Source organism: Camellia sinensis, chromosome 3 (genome assembly GCF_055761805.1).
Source record: "Camellia sinensis isolate YWXY chromosome 3, ASM5576180v1, whole genome shotgun sequence".
NCBI classification, from domain to species: Eukaryota; Viridiplantae; Streptophyta; class Magnoliopsida; order Ericales; family Theaceae; genus Camellia; species Camellia sinensis.
The window spans coordinates 66,789,185-66,815,306 of record NC_138963.1 but is presented as its reverse complement, the minus strand read 5'-3'; the positions used below and the strand labels follow the sequence as shown (position 1 = coordinate 66,815,306).

At 34.0% G+C, this 26,122-nt stretch overlaps 2 protein-coding genes across 2 annotated transcripts; one reads left to right on the top strand and one right to left on the bottom strand.

Annotated features, from left to right (window-relative positions):
- Positions 1-1,186: 1,186 nt before the first annotated feature.
- On the top strand, positions 1,187-7,054 carry LOC114323966 (vacuolar cation/proton exchanger 3). The gene is made up of 11 exons (XM_028271677.2): positions 1,187-1,685; positions 1,841-1,908; positions 2,311-2,339; positions 2,732-2,928; positions 3,647-3,865; positions 4,131-4,256; positions 4,662-4,778; positions 4,869-4,922; positions 5,038-5,154; positions 6,578-6,668; positions 6,762-7,054. Exons 1-11 carry the CDS (start codon positions 1,452-1,454, stop codon positions 6,818-6,820), a joined length of 1,311 nt encoding a protein of 436 aa, XP_028127478.1. The 5' UTR covers positions 1,187-1,451; the 3' UTR covers positions 6,821-7,054.
- Positions 7,055-7,993: 939 nt separating this feature from the next.
- Positions 7,994-25,680, bottom strand: DDB2 (damaged DNA binding 2). The gene is made up of 11 exons (XM_028271668.2): positions 25,113-25,680; positions 24,868-24,958; positions 24,199-24,326; positions 13,779-13,901; positions 13,562-13,650; positions 13,289-13,409; positions 12,483-12,574; positions 11,428-11,557; positions 10,976-11,224; positions 10,682-10,878; positions 7,994-8,491 (listed from the first exon to the last, which is right to left on the bottom strand). Exons 1-11 carry the CDS (start codon positions 25,362-25,364, stop codon positions 8,269-8,271), a joined length of 1,695 nt encoding a protein of 564 aa, XP_028127469.2. The 5' UTR covers positions 25,365-25,680; the 3' UTR covers positions 7,994-8,268.
- Positions 25,681-26,122: the final 442 nt, after the last annotated feature.

The window sequence follows — 26,122 nt, the reverse complement described above, 5'->3', positions numbered from 1 at the left end:
ATTTGTATATTTAAAGTTATTAGTTATCTAGAGTTATAAATTTAAGATTGATTTAATTTATTAACGGCCTAAAAATTTAGACGTTACAGTATGCATCGCATACCGAAGCATTTCCCTTGTTTCTTTTTTTTTTTTTTAATTTTTTTTTAAACTCCTAGGAGCTTTTAGTTTAAGCCTCCTAAAATTTAAAAAGTTAAATAAAAATAAAAAATTCAATAAACACAAAAAGTTGCTAATTTTTTTATTTTTAATTTTTTTTAATTTATTAGGTGCGTTTAGACTAAAAGCACTTAAAAAATAAAAAGCGTTTGACAGATGTTAAAAGAATAAAAAAATTATTAGAATTTTTTTTAAAAAAAACTTAAGTTGTATCAATACCACCATATTACCACCGTCACCACATTCACTGCTATCAATACAAGCCCACCACTGACAATACCTTTTCCACTTTACCACTATCTTTTTTTTAATACAACCACTTTACCACTATCCCTCGACCATCAATGTTACCATTAGTTTCAAGTTGCAACTAAAATAAAATAAAATAGAGTATAAAATAATATTCAATAAATATTGAGAGTGTGTTGACCTAATTAATCGAATATATATATATATACACTAACATTTTGAGTATATGTTATTATTTTTTAAAATCAAGAAGAGATTTGACTATTGAAACCGTAAAGAGATTTATTTTTTATTATTATTTTTTTATTTAAGGGGTATTGGTATGTTATTACATACTTACCCCCTTTGTGGGATAGAAACAAACAAAATAGCTATCTCACACAAGAGTATTTTGGAAAAATAATTTATTGTGACCCTACGTCATGTCAAGTGCTCACATATAATAATTGTATAAGAGTACAGATCAATAGTAATACTACATGTACAAAAGGAAAAAAATTACAAAAATGAGCACACAAAAATTAATATGTGACTAGATTCATTATGAGTATGGATCACGCATTAATTTTTTTTGTATTATTAATTGATATATGTATATATATTTACAAATATATTTTGTGGTTATTTATGCATATTTATTTTGGAGTAATGTTAAGGATATCAAATTTTTTACTGGATAAATGACCAAATATCTTATATGAGTGTGAGTTCTGCAATTTTATAGACCTTACGATCATATAAGACATTTAAGTCACCTGTAACATTTTTTCTTTATCTTGTGGTTGCTAACATTTTTACATGAAACCACCTGTACATTTATGGATATACGTACGTGTAAAAAACTTCATGTAAGAAGGAAACAAATATAGGAAAATTCCAGGAAACTTCAACAACGTACATTTGACACATTCATTGTCCTAACATGAACTCTTTCACTTCCAATATCAACAGAGAGAGAGAGAAATTTGTGTGTTCTTTTCTTTGAAACCCTAATACGAACTCCATTGATTGAAGAGACATTGAAGAAAAGAGCTATATCTATCATGGGTTCACTGGATCACCGGAACACGGAGAACTTGATTGGCCGGACGACTCAGAATCTATCATCGTCGTTGATACGAAAAAAGTCGGATCCGACACTTTTATCCAAGGTTCGGTGCAGAATGCTGAGAGAATTTCTGGGAAATCTTCAAGAAGTGATACTTGGAACCAAGCTTTGTTTGTTTTTCCCTGCCATTCCTTTGGCAATCCTAGCTGAGTTTTACAGTTTTGGAAGAGTAAGTGTATGCCAATTAGGTTTTGTGAAATTTCACTGTTCTTCTTCTTTTTGACTGTTTCATTGGTTTTGATTTTTTAAGAAAAAATACAATAATTTTTTTCTCCTAATGATTTTTATTTTTATCTTTTTTTTTTTTTTTCCCCAACTAATTAGGTTTGGATTTTTGGTTTGAGTTTGTTGGGACTCATCCCACTTGCTGAACGTATCAGTTTTTTGACAGAGTAAGATTCTTATTTTGTCTATTTGGTTGCCAGTATTTTATTAGAGTTAATATTTGATTAATTGGTAGTAAATATAATTTTGGAAAATGTTTTGAGACTTCCCGAAAAAATTAAAATCTCACAATTTATTTTTGATAAGCAAGTGTTCTAATCAACTTACTTGCATCTCGACTGAGGGATTAATCCCACCGTCCACTTGCAGGGGTCTCATTTAAAGTCAGAGTAAATGCGCTGGCTTTAAATGATATATGTTAAGTTTTGATTTGTTACACACTCAATAAATAAAAGTGTGAATTTCTAGTATTTCTCTGAAATTTTAGATGATTATCCTATATCAATTAATAAAGTTTCTAACAAGTTCTTTCTTTTTGTTTTTTGGTTTTTTGTCAACAAAAACTCAAGACAAATTGCATATTACACTGGTCCAACAGGTATTTCTCTATCACTGTCTCACCCTTAAAAAAAAAAAAACAATTAGAGTAATAATATTAATTTAATATATTTATATAAAAATTTTAAATATCAACTGATGCATTACATTATCCAATGCGTATATCGGTACTTGTCTATTTCACAACTTGATTCACAGCTCATACGTTTAGTTTAGTGCTATAAAGTTTTTTTCTTTTCTTTTCTTGTTGGTGATTGATGATTTTTTTATAAAATTTTCAACTGTTTTACCCAATTCTCGATTCATATTGTTTAAAATTCTTGATACTATAACAATTTCATATCCCAATACTTTTATTTGGAACTTTGTTATGCATTCAATCTTATAATTATTTAAGAATGATATATTCATTATATTAATATGTTTTGACAGTTGGAGGGCTTCTTAATGCAACATGTGGCAATGTTACAGAGCTGATAATATCTATATTTGCTCTTCACAAAAGGAAAATTCATGTGGTGAAATATTCCCTTTTTGGTTCCATTCTCTCAAATCTTCTTCTTGTTCTTGGGACCTCTCTGTTCTGTGGAGGACTGGCCAACCTCCAAAAGGAACAAACATTTGACAATGTAAATATACTAAAAACACAAATTAGTTCAAACCCTATCTCAATTCTTGTAATTTCAAGTAAGTCTATGTATTCAAGGGACAAAAAAAACCCCAAAACGTTATCCAGAAAAAATAGTTTGTGATTCCGATTCATATATACTAAAAATTTATTATGAGAGAATAGTATAATTTAGATTCAACTCTTATACGGTGAGATCTACACTTAAATTCTATTTTTTAACAGTTCAAAAATTCACATTTTTCTGATTTTTTTTTTTAGTGATTTTTTATATAAAAAAAAACTGCCAACTTTTTTTTTTTTTTTTTAAAGTCCTATATTAGAAGGATCTAAAAAGTTTAAAAAACAAAAAACAAAAACAAAAACAAAATTCACTAAAGATTTTTTTTTAAAAGAGCATTTTTTTAGCTTTTTTTCTTCTTCTTCTTCTTCTTCTTCTTCTTCTTCTTCTTTAATGGATCTTTTTCAATATATATATATATATATATTTTTTTTTAAAATTTTGGGGTCTTCTTCAAATCTAGTAGGATTTAAAAGTGAAGAATTTTTTCATTTATTATTATTTTTTTTAAAGAAAAGTTCACTAAGGATCGTACAACAATTTTTCTGGGTAAAACACATTTTCTGGATACCTAAAATTACTAAACTTCAGGCTCTTCACTACTATAGGGTTTGTGATCTCTGATCATTTCATGGCTGTTTTTGTTTTTGTTTGACAGAAGCAAAGTAATGTGAACATGCTACTACTATTGCTTGGATTGCTTTGTCTTCTGCTGCCATTGATGTGCAGATATGGTGCTATTGAGCATAACACTCTCATGGCTGCAAGTTCAATTCTTCAATTGTCAAGAGCAGGCAGCATTATTATGCTTTTGGCATATGTTTCCTATCTCTTCTTTCAATTGAAAACCCACAGGCAATTGTTTGATTCCCAAGAGGTGATTCTTATTCTCATGGAGACCATCAAAATTTACTCTGAATTTTACTCAGAAAGTGTATGTATGGTATAAATTTGACGGTAAATTACACCATTGGTCTTTCTAGTTTAAGCGAACTTTCACTTTGGTCCTCATAGTTTCAATTTAAATAATTTGATCCTTGCACTTTTAACTGAGCTCGCGAACAGTCCAATTCATTTGCTGCTAAATGGTAATCAATCCCATCTCAAAATGCTAACTCATATTGTGGTGTGGTAATGGACAGGAGGTGGATGATGGGGCTTCTGAAGAAGAGAAGGCTGTGATAGGGTTTTGGAGTGCATTTATATGGCTATTTGGGATGACAGTTATCATTGCTTGGTTATCTGAGTATATTGTCAGTACAATTGAGGTATGCAAACTCATTTCATCTTTATATATAAACAAATAATTTTAGAATTTTTTTTATTTATTAATTGACGTGACACTTATCATATTATTGTAGCAGGTCTTGTTTCAAATTTCAAAATTTAATTACTGCATATTGCATCAGTGAGTAAAAATTTAGTAAGATTTGTTTGTTTATCTATCTAATATTTACCATTATTTTTAATGGATTTATAGCCTATCTATTTGTTTCTAATTAAAAAAAAGCTGATTATTAGCTTCATTTTTAAATTTTAAAAAAATGCATTTAAAACCCAACTGCAAACATAGCATTTTCTGCTTATTTTAAATCTTTAAAGTTGAAAAAACAAATAAGCTAAAAATCAAAAAGGGGAATCATACACCCTAATATTGTTTTCTTGTGAAATAGGCTGCTTCAGATTCATGGGGCATTTCTGTTGGCTTCGTCAGTGTAATATTGCTACCAATTGTGGGGAATGCAACAGAACATGCTGGATCAATCATCTTTGCTTTGAAGAACAAGTTGGTATGTATATTTCACAATTATGTATTTTTATTATATAAATGTTACCTTCAAAGTTTTTTCATTCTGTAAATTTTTCTGTATCATATGCAGGATATATCTTTGGCAGTTGCTTTGGGTTCTGCTGCTCAAATTTTCATGTTTGTGGTGAGATTTGAAACAAATTAATTAATTAAAACCCAACAGAAATAATATATCTCTTCGATAAAAAATATAAAAATAAAAAGTCCAAAACACAAATTCTAAACTTGGTTCATTTCAGGTTCCTTTATGTGTGGTTGTAGCTTGGATAATGGGTGTCCATATGGATCTTGACTTCAATCTCCTAGAAACTGGTGCTTTGGCTTTCTCAATTATAGTCACATCATTCGCTCTCCAGGTAAATATACATGTCTATTCTTCTCTATAATGATATTTTTTTTTAGCATTATTGCATTCCTTGTTGCATCAAATAATGCTACACACAACCACGAAAGAGATACATTGGGAGAGGCCATAATAACCTCTTGTCAGGATCTTCTCATGTCTCCTATCTTTAATTACTTCTCTATCACACATGATGTATCTTTTTGCCATGAGGACAGACATTGAAGATGTCAGATTCTCTATCAAGATCTTTTTCGGTTTTCTGTCTTAAGTTACTTCTCTATCACCATGAATATTTTATCATGAGGACATACATAAGAGATGCTAGATTCTTTATAGGAGTCTTCCCTAGTCAGTCGTTCCGAACTACTTCTCTACCATACATGAAGGATTTATCTAACTTGATTGTGTAGTTGAGAGGGACTTCAGACAAAAAGAAAAGAGAGATTTAAATATAAAACTCCCTGCCAACATAAAACTCCATGCCAAACCTGTTAGGAATTCATAACATCTAACTAGGATCGGTGATACACAAAACAAAAAGAATGACAAACGTACAATAATGATAAATTCACTCACACAGAATATAAAATTTACGTGATTCACCTCAAAACTATTGTTGTATCTACAGTTGTTCTGCACTTTCATTATGATCAGAAAAGTTACATGAGATTACGGAGATTACCGCCTCCTTTCAATTATAAATACATAAAATTTAAGACAACATGTCACAACTGTAAAACTACCAAAGATAACCCTTACTCCAAATTTAAGTCTATGATCATGATCCACACTACCCCAATAAAACCCAAATGGCCAAGTAATCATGTTATGATGTGGTACAAAGACTTGTTTGAACTACATAGTGTTGGCTATGTTATTATCATCCCATGTGAGTGGCTAACCCACCTTAGAGAGAGTGGGGTGGTTGGAGACCACTTTAGAGAGAGTGGGAGTGGCACCTCCCCACTAACCAATCCACTCACCATTGCTGTCCAGCTTCCTTCCCTCATGATATGTATAAATAGAGGTTGAGAGGAGAGTAGACAACTGAGAGAGAACCAAGAGAGAAGAGAGTGAGAGATGTGAGGTGGAGAGACCGTCTCTCTCGGTGTGAGAGAGGGAGACGGGTGAGTGGGTGAGTGAGGAGAGTGTGAGCTCCTCCCCTATTATAATCTTTCTGTAATCTCTCCATTGTTATAGTGATAACCGGTTACTCTCCCGTGGACGTAGGCTTTAAGGCCGAACCACGTTAAATATGGTGTCTCCTTCTGTGTGGGTGTGTTTTTCTACTTGGTATAATTTCTGGAAGGTCTTGGGCGGGATCCCCGATCCCAACACATAGAATGCAACATGCATTTCATGTTCAAAATACTTTTTTTGGGTACAAACTTCATGACCAATTAAAATTTGTATTTTCTGGTTATGATCTGCAGGATGGAAATTCTCACTACATGAAAGGAGTTGTTCTGTGCCTTTGCTACACTGTTATTGCCGCATGTTTTTTTGTTCATAAAATTGTACTTGGTAAGTGCCTACCTACCCAAAGTTTCAAGCTGCACAATTTTAAAAGTTCCAAGCTAATTGATAATTAACCTTGCCCTTGTATTTTCATTATAGATCAAAAAGCTGTCAACAACTTGGAAATCAATCCAACCTCTGGCGTCTTGGCTGCTTAATTAATTGGCTTTCGAAAGGCCTTGTGGTGAATCAAAAGCTAGCTAGACATAAGAACATGGGTTGCATATCTCCTTGTAATGTTTTGTACCTAGGTTTTGGTTTATGATTTGGCTTTAAAGTGGTGGCAAAGGGCATATATATATGTACATATGCTAGGCACTGAAAAATATCATTACTTCATACTGTATTTGTAATAAAAATCAATAATCATATATGTACATATGTTGCACCCATGTCTCCTTTACCCAGCCAACCAGGTGGATCAACTCAGCTGCATCCATTCCATAACTACCATTGTCTGAAACTACCCTGTCAACATGTTGAATTAATGCTCAGGGACTAGCGAATAATTACTTGCTTAGCATGTACAAAAAAATAAAAATAAATACATAAGTAATAAAATAAAAACAAATTCAAAAGATCACATTCTTAACTAATAATCACTATGTTTGGTTTTAATTTTTGAGTTATTTTTCAAAAAGGTGATTTGAAAACTATGTTTTGAAAATGGATGTGTTTGGTTTTCAAAGATTTGACTATTGCAAAGAAATTCAAATTTCCCTCCGCACACATAGAAAGAGAGAAGGCAATCTAAATGATGTATTCAACAATAAACTGAAAAAAAAAAATTATCGTTACATCAAAAGTACTACCATATTTGTTTTATGTATATATATGTACATATCAAAAAATAATTTGGTATTTTCCCTTTTATCGGTGCATACTTATTATTAAATTGATAACTTTATCATAAAATTTCATGATATCAATCACAAAATTAGTAATTTAATCACAAATTGGCATAAAAAAAAATTAGGTAACTAACTTACAACTTTTTATAACATCAAATACAGAAGTATTTTTAAATTTTGTTTTGTTTTTGAATTTAAAATCCCTCCACGTTGAATATTGTGTTAACGTAAAATTCAAAATCCTGTCACATTGGACTTTCGATCAACTTGTTAGAACATTCAGCAACATAAAATAAATAAATAAATAACAATGCAAAACAAAAGAGAGTAAGTCACATCAAAAAAATAAAAAAAAAAAAAACAAAAAAGAACAAGTCACATCAAATCACATCTCTATTTATAAGTGTGCATCCAAAAAAAAAATATATATATTTAAAGCTTTTTTTTATTTTTGGACTTAACCAAACAAAAACTCAAAAATTTAGAAAACCAGAACCAAACACATTGAATAGAATTTCAATACAACCGGGTAGGCTACAAAAAAAACTATTACACAAAACATAGAGCTTATCTTGAGCACTAGGTAAGCCTAGTATACAATGGCGAAGAACCAAAACGATGTGAAAAGTTACAAAACTACATATCATGTTAAATACTACATCACCAAAACATAAGTTAGCATATACAAAGGTTGGCAGATAGGAACCATCAATTACCAGCTCAAAAAATATTGCGGGGTAATTGCATTCATAAGCTTATCGCTTGCCCTTAAGACTACATCGAGATGATTTTGGTTCAGCTTTTCTTGATTTGGTGATCTTACCCTTGATTTTGCGTATGTCATCATCGGAATCATCACTTTCACCGTCAAACTTCTTATTGAGTTTCTTCTCAGCCTTTCCGCAAAGAACAATCTTCTTTTCATCCTTCTGTTGCACAATCTCAGACTTCTCCTTCGGGTTCCAAATGAAAATAGACCTGAAAAGGTAATGTTTTAGATTAAAAAATACAAAATGGCACATCAACAATGAGAAGTAACAATTAGCGAAATGGTCTTAAATCATTAAATTTACAATAAATTTAGTTCTTCTAAATTAGAGTATTTTAGTCACTTGTCCAAATAATAAAGATTAACAACAATGTCGTTATTTCTACTTTCTATCGTCTTTCTGTCCTCTTCACAATTGTATGTCTTTGTACTGAAATGGAAATTCATATTTAAAAAATAAAACACAATAATAATTTGCAAATTTGGATCACACCACTTAAGGTAAAACCGCAATTTCAAAGGTATCATAAGAAAAACAACCAACGGAAAGGATTTGTTCATAATAGTTATGTTCCACATGTTACAAATACTCCTAAGACAAAGACAAACCATCAACATTAGCTGATAACTAAAAAAAAAAAAAAAACGCCCAATAAGTACACATTAATGTGTTTGGGAGGGGAAAGATTCAGTACACACCTAACCTTTAGCATAATACGTAAAGTGGTGGTCCCAAGACTTGAACCCATAACCTCAAGGTTATTAGGCCAAGTCTTAACCATTAGCTGATAACTATATGTATGAAAAAGTGGTAGATGAGTTAGAAAAAAGTTGAGATGAAGAATGACAAATTACCACTATGCAGCAAAATTCTTAACTGTTTTCACTAAATAATCCATACTACAAGTCTACAGATGCAGCTCTGTATAAATTACACCACATAGGGTTATTGCTGCCTCGTCCTAGCAACTGTAGAGATTACATTTACAACCATGGGTAGAGCATCTAGACAATGCAATAAGACAACATAACAATTGTATGTAAATTTCTCCCACTGAAGAAAAAAAAAATTGAAAAAAAAGAAAAAGGAATGAAAAAAACTTTCCCAGTTCATCAAAGAAGAATAAATTCACTGATAAAGCTTCATCTCACTGTAGGGTTACACTAAGGATCTACCTTAAGTCCTTATCTTTTTGTTTTAGTTATGAACGAGTAGATGATAAATATTCAAGATGACATGCCATGGTGTATGCTTTTTGCAGACGATATTGTGTTAGTGGATGAGACTAGAGAAAGAGTTAACACAAAGTTGGAGATTTGGAAAAAAGCTCTTGAATCTAAAGGATTTCGGATAAGCAGAACTAAAACAGAATACATGGAGTGTAAATTTAGTAACAGTAACAATGAAAGCAGAGGAGAAGTGAAGATTGAGAACCAAGAACTGCCTAAGAGTGAACATTTTCGTTATTTAGGGTCGATTATCACAACAGCGGGAGAGATTGATGCAGATGTGGCCCATAGGATTAAGGCGGGATGGTGTAAGTGGAGAAGTGCGTCTGGGGTATTGTGTGATAAACGAATACCCATTAGACTAAAAGGTAAGTTCTATAGAACGGCTATTAGACCAGCTATGTTGTATGGGACGGAGTGTTGGGCAACCAAGGAACAACATGTAGATAAGATGAGTGTGGCTGAGATGAGAATGCTAAGGTGGATGTGTGGTAAGACTAGACAAGACAGGATTAGGAATGAGTGTATTCGGGAATGGGTAGGAGTAGCACCGATAGAAGATAAGTTGAGAGAGAATCGTTTGAGATGGTTTGGTCATATTCAACGGAGGCCAACAGAGGCAGTAGTGAAGAGCTACGATACTGTAACGATAGATGGAAGTGTTAGGGGACGGAGTAGGCCTAGATTAACGTTGACTAGCGTTATAAATAGAAATATGAATCTACTTAATTTGACTAATGAAATGGCCTTTGATAGGACCGCGTGGAGAAGAAAGATTCATGTAGCTGACCCCATTTGATGGGACATAAGGCTTGGTTTGGTTTGGTTTATAAAGCTTCATCTCCACTCCACCATACCCAACAAACTTTAGCATCCCCGCTACTTGGTTTCATGTATGAGTGTGTGTGGGAGTATATGCATACCCATTATTTATGAAATATTGAACCAAATCAAAAGTTGTCAAAGGTCATGCTCATATGACATGGTGAAGGAATACAATTAAAATCCATAATGCAGGAACAAGCAAGAAACAGCAGGGTATTCAAAGAAGAAATTTTTTTTTTACATTTAGACCGTGTTGAGATTGCATAAGATCTGATGTACATATAGAAGCAACAAATATATAATCACCACAGAAGAATGAATCAATGATTGCATATGGTTCAAACCTTGAACTACCAGTTGCCAAAACATCATCTCGTGGATGTAGCTTGTTCACAGGACTGATAGTTGTAATGTTCGGATCCATGACCTCAGCAACTAGCTTCCCAGTGCTAATGTCTATAAAATCAATGGGATGCAAAGCAGCTCCATTATAATTTTCGCTTATGTAACGTCCAATAACCACAAGGGACTCCGACGGGTCCTACATAAAAAAGCAGCACCTAATATTTGTATTTGCCCTCTTTTAAGCATTGAATACAAGTAAATGCATTTCGCGCTACAAATAGGCATATCATCACCTTTGGATCCCATTCAGCTCGAAAAGGAGTCAAGTGTCGATTGAAATCATGACTATGTACAATTTCCCGACTTGGGGAACCCAAATTGCCGAAGATAGAATCCCATACTCGAAGGCGGTTGTCCTGTGATGTAGTAAGTATTTTGCTGCCACTTCGTGGAGAAAAATATGCGGAGTTAACAACACGTCTGTGTGCAAGACTGCAAAGAGAAGATCCAGATTCTAACCGACGCATGTCCCATATGCGGGCCTGAGATGAAAAAACCATTTCAGTTCAAAGACCATCATAACAACAAACATAATAATAACTTTATATGGGTTCACAAGCTACTAAGGAGATTGAGAATATTTTCATACAATATTCTACTTTTCTTTAAACCCATTACTATTCAATTGTAAAGAATCATAAGAACAAAATGAAAAAAGTTGCAATTACTAAACAAGGAAGCTCACAAAATGATCATTTCCACAGCTCAAAAGAAGATCTGGCTGAACAGGATTGCAGTGTAGCCCCACGACTTTACTTCCTTTCTTATGGATCAAAATAGTCTCCCCTACTTTGCTGTTGGAGCGAATATCCATCCTACATATGTCAATAATAAGAAGAAAAACTAAGGCTATGTCATGGGTACTTTATCATTCAACTAATAGCTACATACACATGCCTGTATACATTGATGTATATATGTAATACGTATATATAATAGATGTCTGTACAGTAGAAAATCAATGTGCAAAAGAGCAACAAAACCATCAGCTTCTTTCCCCAAGTCAATGAGGTAAGAAGCAAATTGGTCCATTTGTGAGATGCACTAGACCTTGGTTTTTCATTTTTAAATTTCACTTCCAATTATTCGTTTTTCTTTTTTCAATTCCAATTTTCTCTGGACCTTCAAAACCAGTGGGGACACACATACATATAGTTACAGCATACAGCCACAGATCTCAAAAAAGGTTTTAACTCGTACTGTTTCCAAATTAACTCAATATGAACTTCAGAATAATATAACATGCTATTAGTTAAGTCCCCTTAGATCTCTACCAATTTACAAGGTCTAACTGTTCAATCATCAACCATTCTAAGAGCAGTCCAAAAACAAGGACAATATGATCTCAATCGTCCATCAATAATAATCTAGGAAATTTTGGGCCACAGAAATGATGCATAAAAAAGAAATCAAAACCCCCCATAAAAACAATTCATTCCAAAGGTGGCCCATTAATTGCATCATTCAGATGGCAGATACTCCCATTTGACGGTTAACAGCAAATGTACATCAATTGCTTTATAATCATTGATTATTCCCAATAGCTATTGTATCATTAAAAAAGGAGAATAAATGAGAACTTCCTAAGAAAAAAATAGCAGCACTCGATTGAATGAAGGGCCAACAGCAATTATGAGATTTGATAAAAAAAAATTACAATATCCATGTACTAATTGTTTTCTCTTTTGCTTCTATATCTCTTCAATATTGACATAATCATCAAGCAGATCAGATACGTACAAGTACAAATATCCAAAGTTATCTGCAACAAGCACAACACCTTTCTCTGAGTTGACGTCCAACCCATAAAGCATTCTCCAACTGCTTGGGCCCTACAGGAAAACAATTTATAACTCATACTCGGATATCAATACTCTGGAATGACCCATTATATGTAAACAATATGCTGAATTGTAGCCAAAATACATTTTAAACTTACAAAAATTCAAAACACTTACATATTTAAATAAAAATTCAAATGATTGATGAATATAATTAAGAGACTTGAGAGGTGAACGAGCCATGTGTATGCACAACTAAACAATGTGTAGTTGTATGATGTTTCTGTGGAATCTCATTGACCCCATCCAATTCTTACTTCCAAGCATACCATTGTAAATCAAATGAAGAAACAAATTACTTTAATTAGGACAATACTACAAGGAAATGTAACAAAGGAACAGAAAAACCAAAAACTAAAGAAGGTTCCCAAGTTCTGTAATGATCCATATCACTGGTTACAAATTCCTCAGAAGTTGAAAGAAATTAAGGTCAAACTACAAGAGTCATAGAAAAGCAATCAGACAGGCAAACAACTTAATTGAATTTGGAGGTAATCCAAGTTAAATGGTCATACCACAAACTTACAGTTTCAGGATGTTCCACAGTAGCAATAAAAAATCCTCAACAATGCAAAGAAGCTTGAAAAGCCAGATTAAAGGATTCACATTGAAAACTTGATCATTACATCTCACAACTTCAGTGAGAAAATAATTACAGGTTAGAAGATTGGATCACAAAGGAATGTTTAACTTTGAACGAGATACCTGCCACCCATTAGGATTAAGGTTCATCAATGATGATGAAATTCCAGTCTCCAAATCAGTGCAACTGATGGTCCCATCTGAGGATGCAGCATATACTGTTCCATCATTTGTGGGCTTGAACCTGCAGGTAATTGGATAACAATCAAATTCACCCACCAAAGAGGAAAAGGCCTTCTTGTTGAAGAGCTGAACGTGCAATGCATTTCCATTCACAGATACATATCATACCAGAACATAAAATCCAAAAACAAAGCAGAAAAAGGGATCACTCACTTCATGTTGTTAAGTATGCAACCATGTATGTTCCCATAAACTATCTTTTCATGTACTTTGCAGTAGTCCCAAACTCCAAGTTGTCCTTTCTTTTACAATAGATCAAGAAAAAAAAATTGAGAGAAAAAAAAATAAAAGTTGATCTATCAATAAACAACCTCGCCTTAGTCAGAACAAACTCAACTGACTGTTAGTGCACAATATGGCTGACACTAACCTTATCTCCGGATAAAAGAATGTTATTACGAGTTGGATGGAACTCCAAACATGTAACTCGTCTACTATGGTATCTGATAACTGCACAATTCACTTGATCGGGAATCACAAATGCTGGCTTGATCTATAGCACAGACAACAAAGATACGAAAAATACATAATGGCAAATAACACAAAATATTTGAGAGAAAGAGAGAAAAAAATGGTACAGAGCTCTGAAGATCCCGCAAAGGTCCAACAATATCACAATTACACAAAAAATAACTCAAGACAAGCATTTAAAAGTAGCTATACAAACAATCTAACATCTCAAATGCCAGGAAACCTGAATTAAATTAAGTGTAGAAAGCTCAAATGAACCCTACACAACTCAAGTATGAACCCGAGCTCTACATAATAACTAACAAGATTCAGTGGGCTGCCTATAATATATATAGGGCTCCGTGACCACCCACACCCCAGTGGGGGAATGAACCCCATACTTTTGGAAATAGAAGTTGCAGCATCATCAAAAAATGCAGCAATGCAAACCATTAAACCACTCTAAAAAAATTGAAGAGGAAATAGATAATATATATGTTGGAGATGCTTCAAATTTATATATATATATATATATACACATATATACTCGTGCATTGTTGTGTGAATTCAAAATAACATTCTTTTAAATCTTTTCTTTATAACTTTAAGTCATTTATTCCCTTTCCTTTTTAGTTTAATCTTGATTTTGGAGTTGATTAGCCCTTAACATAATTTAAGGGATTTGTTTTGTGAAATCCATATATATAATTTTGTTTCCTTTTCCTCCTAGCTTTGACAAGCTATATATATATGAGCATAAACATTTTGCCGAAGATAGACAAAAAAATATTCTGTCCTCTTCTCTAATTTCTGTCACTGTTCATCTGTTTCCTTAGGCTATTCTATACACGAGTTCGTAGCCTTGATTGGTAAGTGCACACCAACAAGACCCGTCATTGAATCCTAGAGAACGACAGCCAAAAGTCCATCTGCACCGAGTGGAGGTGAAATCGTTTCTTAAGGACAACAAATTAAGTTCCGTGCCTTGACGTTTCATACTCTCTTTTTTTCAATAATTTTTCTTTTCACTAGTTTTTACTCATTCTTGTTAATCAATCACTGTTTTTAACTCTTTTATCCAACAATCTTAAGAAATGATTTTCTTGATTAACAAAATGAATACCGTTCCTGATATGATCAAACTTGAACCTTTTGATGGCAACCATTACAAATGCTGGTCTGAAAAAATTCTGTTTTTCCTAGAGTCCATCAGTGTTGATTATGTTCTGTTTAATGATCATATTCCTAATGATGTTTTGGAACTGGCTGATACTGAGTCTATTTGTCTTTATGAAAAAGATAACAAGACTTGTCGTGGTCATATTCTAAATTTTCTGTCCAATTCTCTGTTTGACATATGTTGTGTTTATAAATCTGCTATAGAGATTTGGGAACTTTTGAAAAGAAAATATTCAACAGAAGATGCAGGTATAAAAAGTATGTTGAGTAGATTCTCGGATTTCAAGATGATTGATGAGAAATCTGTCATGGAACAAGTTCACAAATACCAGAATATAATTCATGACATTCTGGCTGAGGGAATGAATTTGGATGATGCTTTTCAAGTTGCAGCATTGATCTAGAAGCTACGCCATCTTGGAAGGAGTATAGAAATTCCCTCAAGCACAACAGGGATCTCAGTCCCGAAGATGTCATTGTCCATATTCGCATTGAAGAATCCAACAGATTGAAAGACAAAAATGACTTGGCTCATGAGTTCACTTCGAAGGCTAATATGGTGGAGGTGAAATCTACTGTGAAATCGGTTTGGAAAGGACAACAACAAAAAACCAGGGAAAAAGAACCACAACAACAACAACAGCAACATCAACTTCAAAAAATCAGAGGGCATTTATAAGAAAAAAAGGGGGACATCCTTTGTGTGCGGCAAAATAGGACATCATGCTTTTGAGTGCAAACTTCGCAAAGCCAAAGACCATCACCAACATAAACCACAGGCTAACCTCACTGAATCTGATATCATAGCAGCTGTTGTTTCAGAAGCAAATTTGGTTAGCAATGCGGTTGAGTGGGTGGTAGACACTGGGGCTACTTACTCGTCACATTTGTGGCAACAAAGATTTGTTCGCTACCTATGAAGTTGTTGGTGATGGTGAGCACGTGTACATGGGAGATGCTCACACTGCTCGTGTGGTTGGTAAGGGGAAAATTATGCTAAAGCTCACTTCCAGTAAAACCCTGGCCTTAAATGATACCCTTCATGTGCCCGAAATGCCTAGAAACTTGATTTCTGGATCTCTTCTTAACAAGGCTGGTAGTATTAAATTAGTTTTTGATTCTGATAAACTAGTGCTTAGTCATAATGGGGACTTTGTGGGAAAGGGTTACTGTAATGGGGGTCTCTTTGCACTGAATGTTATCTCTGACTTTGCTAATAAAGCTAGTACTTCTTCTGCTTATATTGTTGAGCCTTCTGCTTATATTGTTGAGCCTGTTGATTTGTGGCATACTAGATTAGGGCATGTAAATTATGCTTCTGTTAAAAGGATGAGACAACTTAGTTTAAGTCCAGATTTTAAAAATTCTAATACATCCAAGTGTGAAATGTAGAGGCTAAGTTTACCAAGAAACCTTTCAAGACTGTAGAAAGAAGTTCAGAAGTCCTAGAATTAATACACAGTGACTTGGGAGATTTTAAAAATTATATGAGAAGAGGAGGAAAAAGATATTACATAACCTTTGTAGATGATTGTTCAAGATTCACTAGAGTGTATCTCTTAGGAAACAAAGATAAAGCAACGGAGTATTTTATAAAATATAGGACTGAAGTAGCAAATCAGTCAGACTGGAAAATTAAAAGAGTTAGATCTGATCGGGAAAAAGAATATGACGCAACCAAACTTAAACTTGTATGTGAACAAAATGGAATAATTCATGAGACAACTGCTTCTTATACTCCTGAAGAGAATGGGATAACCAAACCAAACTAAACAAACCAAGCCTTAAGTCCCATCAAATACATGAATCTTTCTTTTCCATTCGACTCTATCCAAGGCCATTTCGTTAGTTAAATTAAGAAGGTTCATATCTCTATTTATTACACTAGTCCACGTCAATCTAGGTCAGCCCCTTCCCCTAACACTTCCATCTATCGTCACTGTATCGCATCTCTTCACTATTGTCTCTGTTGGTCTCCATTGTATATGACCAAACTATCTCAATCTATTCTCTCTCAACTTATCTTCTATCGGTGTTACTCTTACCCATTGTCGAATATACTCATTCCTAACCTTAGTTGCACGAAGCGAGGGCGGGAGCGGGAGCGGGAGCGGGGGAACGTGGCCATTTAGAGGAGTCGTAAATTAGGAGCGCTTATATATTATTTTTATTAATTATATTTTATTTATTATAATAAATAATGAATAATAAATTATGTTCAAATAAATAAAAAATAAAAATTAGATCTTTTATTTTATAAATTTTTAACTTTTTTTTTATTATATATGATTTAAATAGATTTTTTTTAAATAATTAGATGATTTATTTTATTTATTATATGTTAAAAAGTTAGAAATAATAAATTTTAATAAATAATTTTTTATTTTAGACAGAAGAATTATATTATCTATGACAAATTATATTATATATGATAAATATTATATATATTATATATAATAAATTATATTATATTATATTATATTATATATATGATAAATTATATTTATATTATATAATATAAAACGGAGAGGGAGAGGGAGGGAGAATAGAGATCGAGACAGAGAGAGAGGGAGAATAGAGATCGAGACAGAGAGAGAGGGAGAACAGAGACGAGAGAGGGAGACGAAGAGAGAGACGAAGCAAACAGAGGCGAAGAGAGACGAAGAGGAGATCGAGACTGAGAGAAGAGAGAGCGACAAAGCCAGTCGAGATCGACCGTGAGAGGTCTCAGCCCTAATCGCGATTCTTTCGCATTAGAAGCGCGATTCTTGTGCGATTCTTCCTTGGAAGCGCAAAATCGCGCTTCTTCCTTAGAAGCGTGAGTCCCTTCCACGATTCCTGCTACTAAGTTCCTAACTCTATCTTTTCTAGTCTTGCCACACATCTACCTTAACATCCTCGTCTCAGCAACACTCATCTTATCTACATGTTCCTTAGTTGCCTAAAATTTCAACCCATACAACATCGTTGATTTAATAACCATTCTATAGAACTTCCCTTTTAATCTAATGGGTACTCATTTATCGCATAGTACCGCAAACGCACTCTACCATTTAAGCCACGCCACCTTAATTCTATAGATCACATCCACTCCAATCTCCCCAACCATTGTGATAATCGATCCTAAATAACGAGAATGTTCACTCTTAAGTAGTTATTGGCTTTCAATCTTCAGTTCTTCTCTATTTCCATTGTTACTGTTACTAAAATTATATTCCATGTCCTATGTCTTAGCCTGCTTATCCTAAATCTTTTAGATTCAAGTGCTTATCTCCAAGTCTCCAACTTAGTATTAACTCCTTCTCTAGTCTCATCCATTAACATGATATCATTTGCAAAAAGCATACACCATGGCACATCATCCTGAATATTTCTCGTCTCATCCATAACTAAAGCAAAAAGATAAAGACTTAAGGCTGATCCTTGGTGTAACCCTATAATAATTGGAAATTCATTTGTCTCTCCAACAAGCGATCTAATAGTAGTCACCACATTCATACATATCCCTAATCGCATTAATGTAACCTTTCGTCACCCCTTCTTCTCTAACACTCACCAGATTATATTCCGAGGTACTCTATCATATGTTTTTTCAAGAACGATAAAAACCATATGAATGTCTCTTTTTTTTCTCTATACTTTTCTATTACTTTTCTTAAAAGATAGATCGTTTCCATTGTTAACCTACCAAGCATAAACCCAAATTGATTCTCTAACACCTCTATTATATCTCCCAATTGACATTCCATCACTCTCTCCCACACTTTCATTATATAACACATGAACTTGATTCCTCTATAATTGTTGCAGTTTTGGACATCTCATTTATTCTTATAGATTAGCATTAAAATACTCTTCCTCCACTCCTCTAACATTTTTCTAGTCAACAAAATCTTATTAAATTACCTAGTCAACCAAGTAACCCTCTTTTTACCCAAACATTTTCATGTTTCAATAAAGACATCATCGGATCCTAAAGCCTTATTCGATTTCATTTTCTTAAGTGTAATCTCCACTTTAAAGATTCCTAATCCTACGATAAAACCTGTAGTCTTGGTTTTCCTTATTATTGCCTACTTCCTCCCCTTTTGACCTACCTCCATGTTCCTCATTTAACAACTTTTCAAAATAGTTCTTTCACCTCTCTTTAATCTCTTCATTCTTCACCTACACCTTAGAGTCTTCACTCTTAATGCACTTAACCTGATTAAATCTTTTGTTCTCTTTTCTCTTATATTAGCAAGTTTGTATATCATCTTCTCTCCGTCCTTACTACCTAGTCTAGTGTATAGGTCATCATGGACTTTTAACTTAATCTCTCTCACTTCTTTTTTGACCTCCTTATTAGCCAATCTGTAACTCTTAAGGTTTTTCTCAGTTCTATCATTCTTTCACTTTTTAAAGCACTCTTTTTTCGTCTTTACTACCGCTTGAACCTCCTCTCTCCACCACCAAGATTTCCTAGAGTTGGGTCGCTTTCCTTTCGACTCTCCAAAAACTTCCCTTGAGATTCTCCTCATACAATTGGCCATCGAGTTCCACATAGTTTTAACATCATCTTCTAAGTCCCCAGTACCTTCTTTATTCATTTTATTCTTATATATTTCTAGTTTATCCCCTTTTAGGTCCCACCATCTCGTCGTACGACGCCCACTATCCTTCCTAGCTTGGTATTGCTTTTTAAAGCATAAATCTAGTACCAAAATCCTATGTTGAGACGTCAGGCTCTCTCAACAAATCACCTCACAGTCGCTGCATTTTAGACGGTCCACTTTTCTTACTAGAAAGTAGTCTATTTGGCTCCTAATTGACCAAATCATAAAGATTATTAAATGCTCATCTCTCTTCTTATAAATAATATTGGCCACCACCAAATCAGAAGCCAATGCAAAATCTAATATACTCTCACTAGCCTAATTTTTATCACCAAAACCATACCTACCATGCACCCTCTCATAACCTAGTTTATCTATTCCTAAATGGCCGTTGAAATCACCCCATATAACTTTTTTCTCCTATAGGTATCTCCTGTAATACCTTATCCATTTGGTACCAAAAATTTCTCTTAGTCTGATCATCTAATCCTACTTGTGGAGCGTATGCACTAATAACATTCACTATATTCTATCCAATAACTAGTTTAACCAACATAATCCTATCACCTTTCCTAATGACCGCCACTGCCTTTTCTACAAGACCGTTGGCAACTATTATTCCTACCCCCATTCCTATGTCCATCATTGCCACTATAATACAGTTTAAAACCAGTATCCTCTATTTTCCTAACTTTCTCACCCGTCCACTTAGTTTCTTGAACGCAAGCCATACTAACTCTCTTCCTAATCATGACATCTACTAATTCCACAGTCTTACCAATTAAAGTACATAAATTCCATGTGACTACCCTAAACCTATAGTCTCGAACTAACTTCTTTATATGTGCTCATCCAGAAAAGCGTGAAAACCTTTGCCCATTTTTCACCGCACTCAGGCGTCGATGTGGCGCCCCTGCTCGCTTTTCGAAACACCCGGAGCAGGCACAACGCGTCACTTAAGGGGGAATGACCTAGCATTTAATCGATTCAAAGTAGGATTCATTTTCATAGAATGAGATAGCTGAGAGGAAAAACAGTACACTTAAAAAGATGATGAATGCAATGCTAATAAGCTCTGGTTTACCCCCTAACATGTAGGGGGAGGCAATTCTTTCAGCTTGTCATATTTTAAATAGAATTCCACATGAGACAACAGATAAAACACCATATGAACTCTGGAAGAAACATTCATCAAATCTGAACTATCTATAAGTGCGGGGGGTGTCTAGCTAAGGTTGGACTTCCAAACATTAAAAGAAGTAAAATTGGCCCAATAAACAATAGATTGTATTTTTATTGGATACGCTTAGGACAATGCAGCTTATAGATTTCTTGAAATAAAAGGTGCAAAAGATATTATGGAAGCTAACAATATAATGGAGGCAAAAGACGCAAAATTCTTTGAACATATTTTTCCCATGAAACAAACTTACATTGACAGGATTAGTGCACCAATCCAACCTAGGCAGAGTTCAGAAGAAACATCACAAGAAATAAGACGTAGTAAGAGACCTAGAGTTGAAACTAGCTTTGGACCAGATTTCATAACTGCCTTTATCACCGAAGATGATCCTAAAACATATGAAGAAGCCATAAAATCCATAGATGCCACTTTTTTGGAAAGATGCAATAAACAGCGAACTAGAATCTATTATGGCTAACCACACTTGGGAATTAGTAGATTTACCTAAAGGATGTAAATCCATAGGTTGCAAAGTGTTTAAGAAGAAACTACAGGCCGATGGATCAATAGATAAATTTAAGGCTAGATTAGTTGCCAAGGGTTATACACAAAAGGATAGAATAGATTATTTTTACACATATTCCCCTGTTACTAAGATTTCTACTATTAGGTTGTTAATTCCTATAGCATCTATACATAAATTGATTATTCATCAAATAGATGTAAAAATTGCATTTTTAAATGGAGAATTAGAAGAAGAAATCTATACAGACCAACCTGAAGGTTTTGTAATTCAAGGACAAGAACAAAAAGTATGTAGACTTGTTAAATCTCTATATGGCCTAAAACAAGCCCCCTAACCAATGACATGAGAAATTTGATAAAACCTTGCTTTCAAATGGTTTTGTAGTAAATGAATCTGATAGTTGTGTATATAGTAAATTAACTGATTATGCTTGTGTGATTATATGATAATATGTAGATGATATGTTGATTGTGGGCACTAATTTGCACATTGTAAACATGACCAAAGTCTTTTTATCATCAAACTTCGACATGAAAGACCTAGGAGAAACCGATGTTATTCTAGGGATCAGTGAACAAAATGGATTAGTATTGACACAATCACATTATGTTGAAAAACTTCTTAAAAAATTCAATCATTTTGATGTTGAGCCTGTTAAAACCCCTTATGACCCTAGTTTTCATCTAAAAAAGAACAAGGGATCTAGTGTTCGACAATCAAATAAGCTAAAATCATTGGAGTTTAATGTATATAATGCATTGTACTCGGCCAGATATAGCATATGTTGTAAGTAGACTTAATGGATACACACATAATCCCAGTCGATAACACTGGGCAGCATTGACTAGACTTTGAAGGTATCTGAGAGTTTCCATGAACATGGGTCTTCACTATGTAGGATATCCAGCAGTGTTAAAAGGATTTTGTGATGCCAATTGGGTGTCAGATAATGATGAAACAAATTCAACTAGTGGTTATGTCTATATCATGGAAATCATCCAAACTAACTTGCAACGCTTCTTCTACCATGGAATCTGAATGTGTTGCTCTAGAAATGGCTGGTAATGAAGCTAAATGGCTAAGGAATCTTCTTACTGATGTTCCTTTATGGGGAAAACCAGTTCTTTCCATTTCTCTACATTGTGATTCACAAGCAGCAATAGCTCGAGCAAATAACAAAGTGTAAAATGGGAAGATGAGACATAGACGTCTAAGGCGCAACATTGTTCGACAGCTCATAAGCAATGGTGTAATAGCATTGGAGTTCGTGAGATCAGAGAAAAATCTAGCAGACCCTCTGACAAAAGGACTAACCAGGAAGGTAATATATGATGCATCGAGGGGGATGGGACTTAAGCCCATTGAGTGAGTCACCTGTGAATGCAACCCAACTTGTGCGATTGGAGATCCCATGAATCAGGTTCAATGGGTAACAAGTCACAGAGAGCTTTAGTATAGCACTAATTTCTATGTCTCTCCTTATGATGCAGATAGTGCAAGCTGCTAAATTAAATAAGGTTGAGATAGGAGCTCTTAATGAACTCATAGCTTGTAAAGGTAGTGTGGAGCAGCACATGCTTGATGGGTTCACCTATATAGGTGTGAAGGTTGGGCCGCCTTCTATGAGAATGAGTGCTAACTCTCTAAAGCACTCATAAAAATCTAGGCAAGGTGCACGGCCTTCAAAGCGCCAATCCTAGAACTCGTCATGAATACTTGAGGTGTGTGTGCAGTATGGTTGAATCACCCCAAAGTGGAGGGTTCAAGACTTGTGTCACCTTTCACTAGTTATTCACTTTCTATAAACACTAAATTTCGATTCAAGTCAACGAGACATTGACATTAATGCACTTCAAGTCAAGCCCAAACTTAAAATTTTTATTATCCTTTTCTATCCTTTTTTTTTAATTTGAATCATGTAGGGGATTGTTGGAGATGCTTCAAATTTATATATATATTTACTCGCACATTGTTGTGTGAATTCAAAAAAACATTTTTTAAAATCTTTTCTTTATATTTTAAGTCATTTATTACCTTTCCTTTTTAGTTGAAGCTTGACTTTGGAGTTGATTAGCCCTTAACATAATTTAAGGGATATGTTTTGGGATATCCATATATATAATTTTGTTTCCTTTTCCTCCTAGCTTTGACAAGCTATATATATATGAGCATAAACATTCTGCTGATGATAGACAAAAAATATTTAGTCCTCTTCTCTAATTTCTGTCACTGTTTATCTGTTTCCTTGGGCTATTCTATACACGAGTTCGTAGCCTTGATTGGTGAGTGCACACCAACAAGACTCGTCGTTGAATCCTGGAGAACAACTGCCAAAAGTCCATTTGCATTGAGTGGAGGCAAAATCGTTTCTTAAGGACAACGGAATAAGTTCCGTGCCTCAACGTTTCATACTCTATTTTTTTTTTTCAATAAATTTTCTTTTCACTACTTTTTACTCATTCTTGTTAATCAATCACTGTTTGTAACTCTTTTATCCAACAATATATATATATATATATAAATGAAATATATATTGTAGACGTAAGAGAAGGATGATTAACACTTCTGAATCTAAAACCAACAGGTATAGAGATTTCAGGCATTATCAACTGGTCACACTATCATGTATTCAATTATGTAATGCAGATACATAAAGATCATTTTTTGTTTCTTAAGCTCAGTTGTCATCTTAGCAATTTCATGAAGACTCAATAACGTCAAAATATGGACAGATGATGATGAAACACTGCTGCAGAAATAGCATCACATATAACCTTACGTACACATTCATTCTGATATGGTAAGAAAATTTCCAGTAACACAGAATTCATGAGCATAATGTTGAGGTTTGGCTTACTGCGGGGATGTTGGGTCTAAGCTGGCGTTCAAAGACATAATCCAATGAGTTATGAGTGTGTCTACGGGGTGCTGGGATTACCCCATACTCGGTAGCAATTCGGTGCGGACAAGTCATTGTAGTGTGGCCTTCAATCCCCAACCCACAGAGGAAACAAATAATTGGCATCATATTAGAAAAACTGTATTTGCAAATTTAAAAATGGTCATACGAGCATCTCCAATCCTTCATCAATTTTTTCATCAAATTAAAAGTTGACGAAAAAATTGCTAAAAGTGTGCTCCAAGCCTCCAACCATTTCATCAAATCTGTATCAAATCAAGGGAGAGGCAATTTTTTCACCTAAGAATGAATCAAATCCTTTCCCAAATTTCTAAGAGTCATTTTTTTTTAACTCAAATTTGATGAAAATTTAAGACGTACAATAATTTGAGATAGTTCTCAAAACAGGCTTTTAAGGATAAGTTTAGAAGTTTTCAAAACCAACCAAGTTTTCACTCAAATTTGATATTAAAAAAAAATTAAAAATTAAAAAAAAAAAAAAAAAAAAGAGTGACGATTGGAGAGAAACTCTAAAAAAACTGAAATTACTCAAAATATACACATTAAAAATAAAAATAAAAATAAAATGAAAGAAAGATTAAGGAAGTAGATAAAACAGAAGATTACCAGGCGTTTTGCAGAGAAAACAGGGTTTCATAGGGCAATCAATGTAAGTAGCCCCTTTGAATCCCGCTTCATGACCCGTTCGCTTGCACACCTACAAAACAACACCAATATCTAACAATAACACCCATACATACAGACCATCTTTGCTTGCGTTTTCGTTTTGATTTTTTCCGTGTTTTCAAAAAAACAAAAATCAGTTTCCGAATACAATTCGTGAAACAAAAAACAGAGATTGGGGCTTTTACTTTGCAGACTTTCTTGAGACTGATAGTGATCGGGGCTTTCTCTCTCTTCTTCGCCGCAGAGACCTCGACCTTGACCTCTTCGACTGTGTCTCCATTCTCAACCTCTTCTTCTTCTTCAGCTTCTAGGTCGTCGTTGTTGTCCTCTTCTTCTACATCTTGTTCTTCGTCTGATGATGATGAGCTTTCTTCAGAATCGGTGTCTCGCTCGATGACTACGTTCGGGAACGCCATTCTTCTGGTTTGCGGTGGCATTTTCCGTAACTTGTTCTGGAGCGGAGCGGAGCGGAGCAGAGTTGCAAGACTCGAGGAGGAACCCGAAGCGGAAGGAGAAGAGAAATGTATTGTTGGAACTGTTCCTTGGGGCCACCCGAGGGAGTGTGTTAATTACCTATGTAAACTGCTAAGGTTAATTACGACATTGTGCTACTAGGAAATGGCGGGAGGTGACGTGGCTTATTGTCAGTCATTTGGGCGACTCGCATCGTTTCGCAATTTTTAATTGAGCCGTGCTATCGACCCCAGTGGGCCCACTCACTGACAACCCCGGTGAGGTATTGCCTTTTCATCGGCTGAAAATAAAAAAATTAAAAAAATAATAGTTTTTTTTTTTTTTTTTTTTTTTTCACCCATCACACGCGACCCCAGTACCCTACTGGGGTCGGAGGCTTTTTCTTTTTTAATTTTAATTAAAAAGTCACTTTAAATTATTATTTCACGTTTTTTATTTTTTTTATATTTTTTAAAAAAATATCAAAAAATTATTAAAATAATAAATAAATCGTGAGAATGTAGTGGATAAGTATTGCTCTATATATTCACCCAAAAAAATAAAGTATTGCTCTGTCCACTTAAGATTGGATATCCACTTAAGATTGGACACTTATTTATTTATCTCCAAAAGAGACATAAAAATAGGTTTTTTTTAAGTAATTTTTTGACTTTTTAACTAAAATGTGATATAAAAAAATTAGTATATTTGAGATGATTTTTTAACTTTTTATGAAAAAATA

Coding starts and splice junctions, on each gene's coding strand:
- LOC114323966 (XM_028271677.2), top strand. CDS start 1,452: ATGGGTTCACTGGATCACCGGAACACGGAGAACTTGATTGGCCGGACG. Junction 1,686..1,840: donor AGTTTTACAGTTTTGGAAGA/GTAAGTGTATGC, acceptor CCAACTAATTAG/GTTTGGATTTTTGGTTTGAG. Junction 2,929..3,646: donor AGGAACAAACATTTGACAAT/GTAAATATACTA, acceptor TTTGTTTGACAG/AAGCAAAGTAATGTGAACAT.
- DDB2 (XM_028271668.2), bottom strand. CDS start 25,364: ATGCCACCGCAAACCAGAAGAATGGCGTTCCCGAACGTAGTCATCGAG. Junction 12,575..13,288: donor TTAATCCTAATGGGTGGCAG/GTATCTCGTTCA, acceptor GTTTTCCTGTAG/GGCCCAAGCAGTTGGAGAAT. Junction 10,879..10,975: donor GAGCTGAATGGGATCCAAAG/GTGATGATATGC, acceptor TTTTTTATGTAG/GACCCGTCGGAGTCCCTTGT.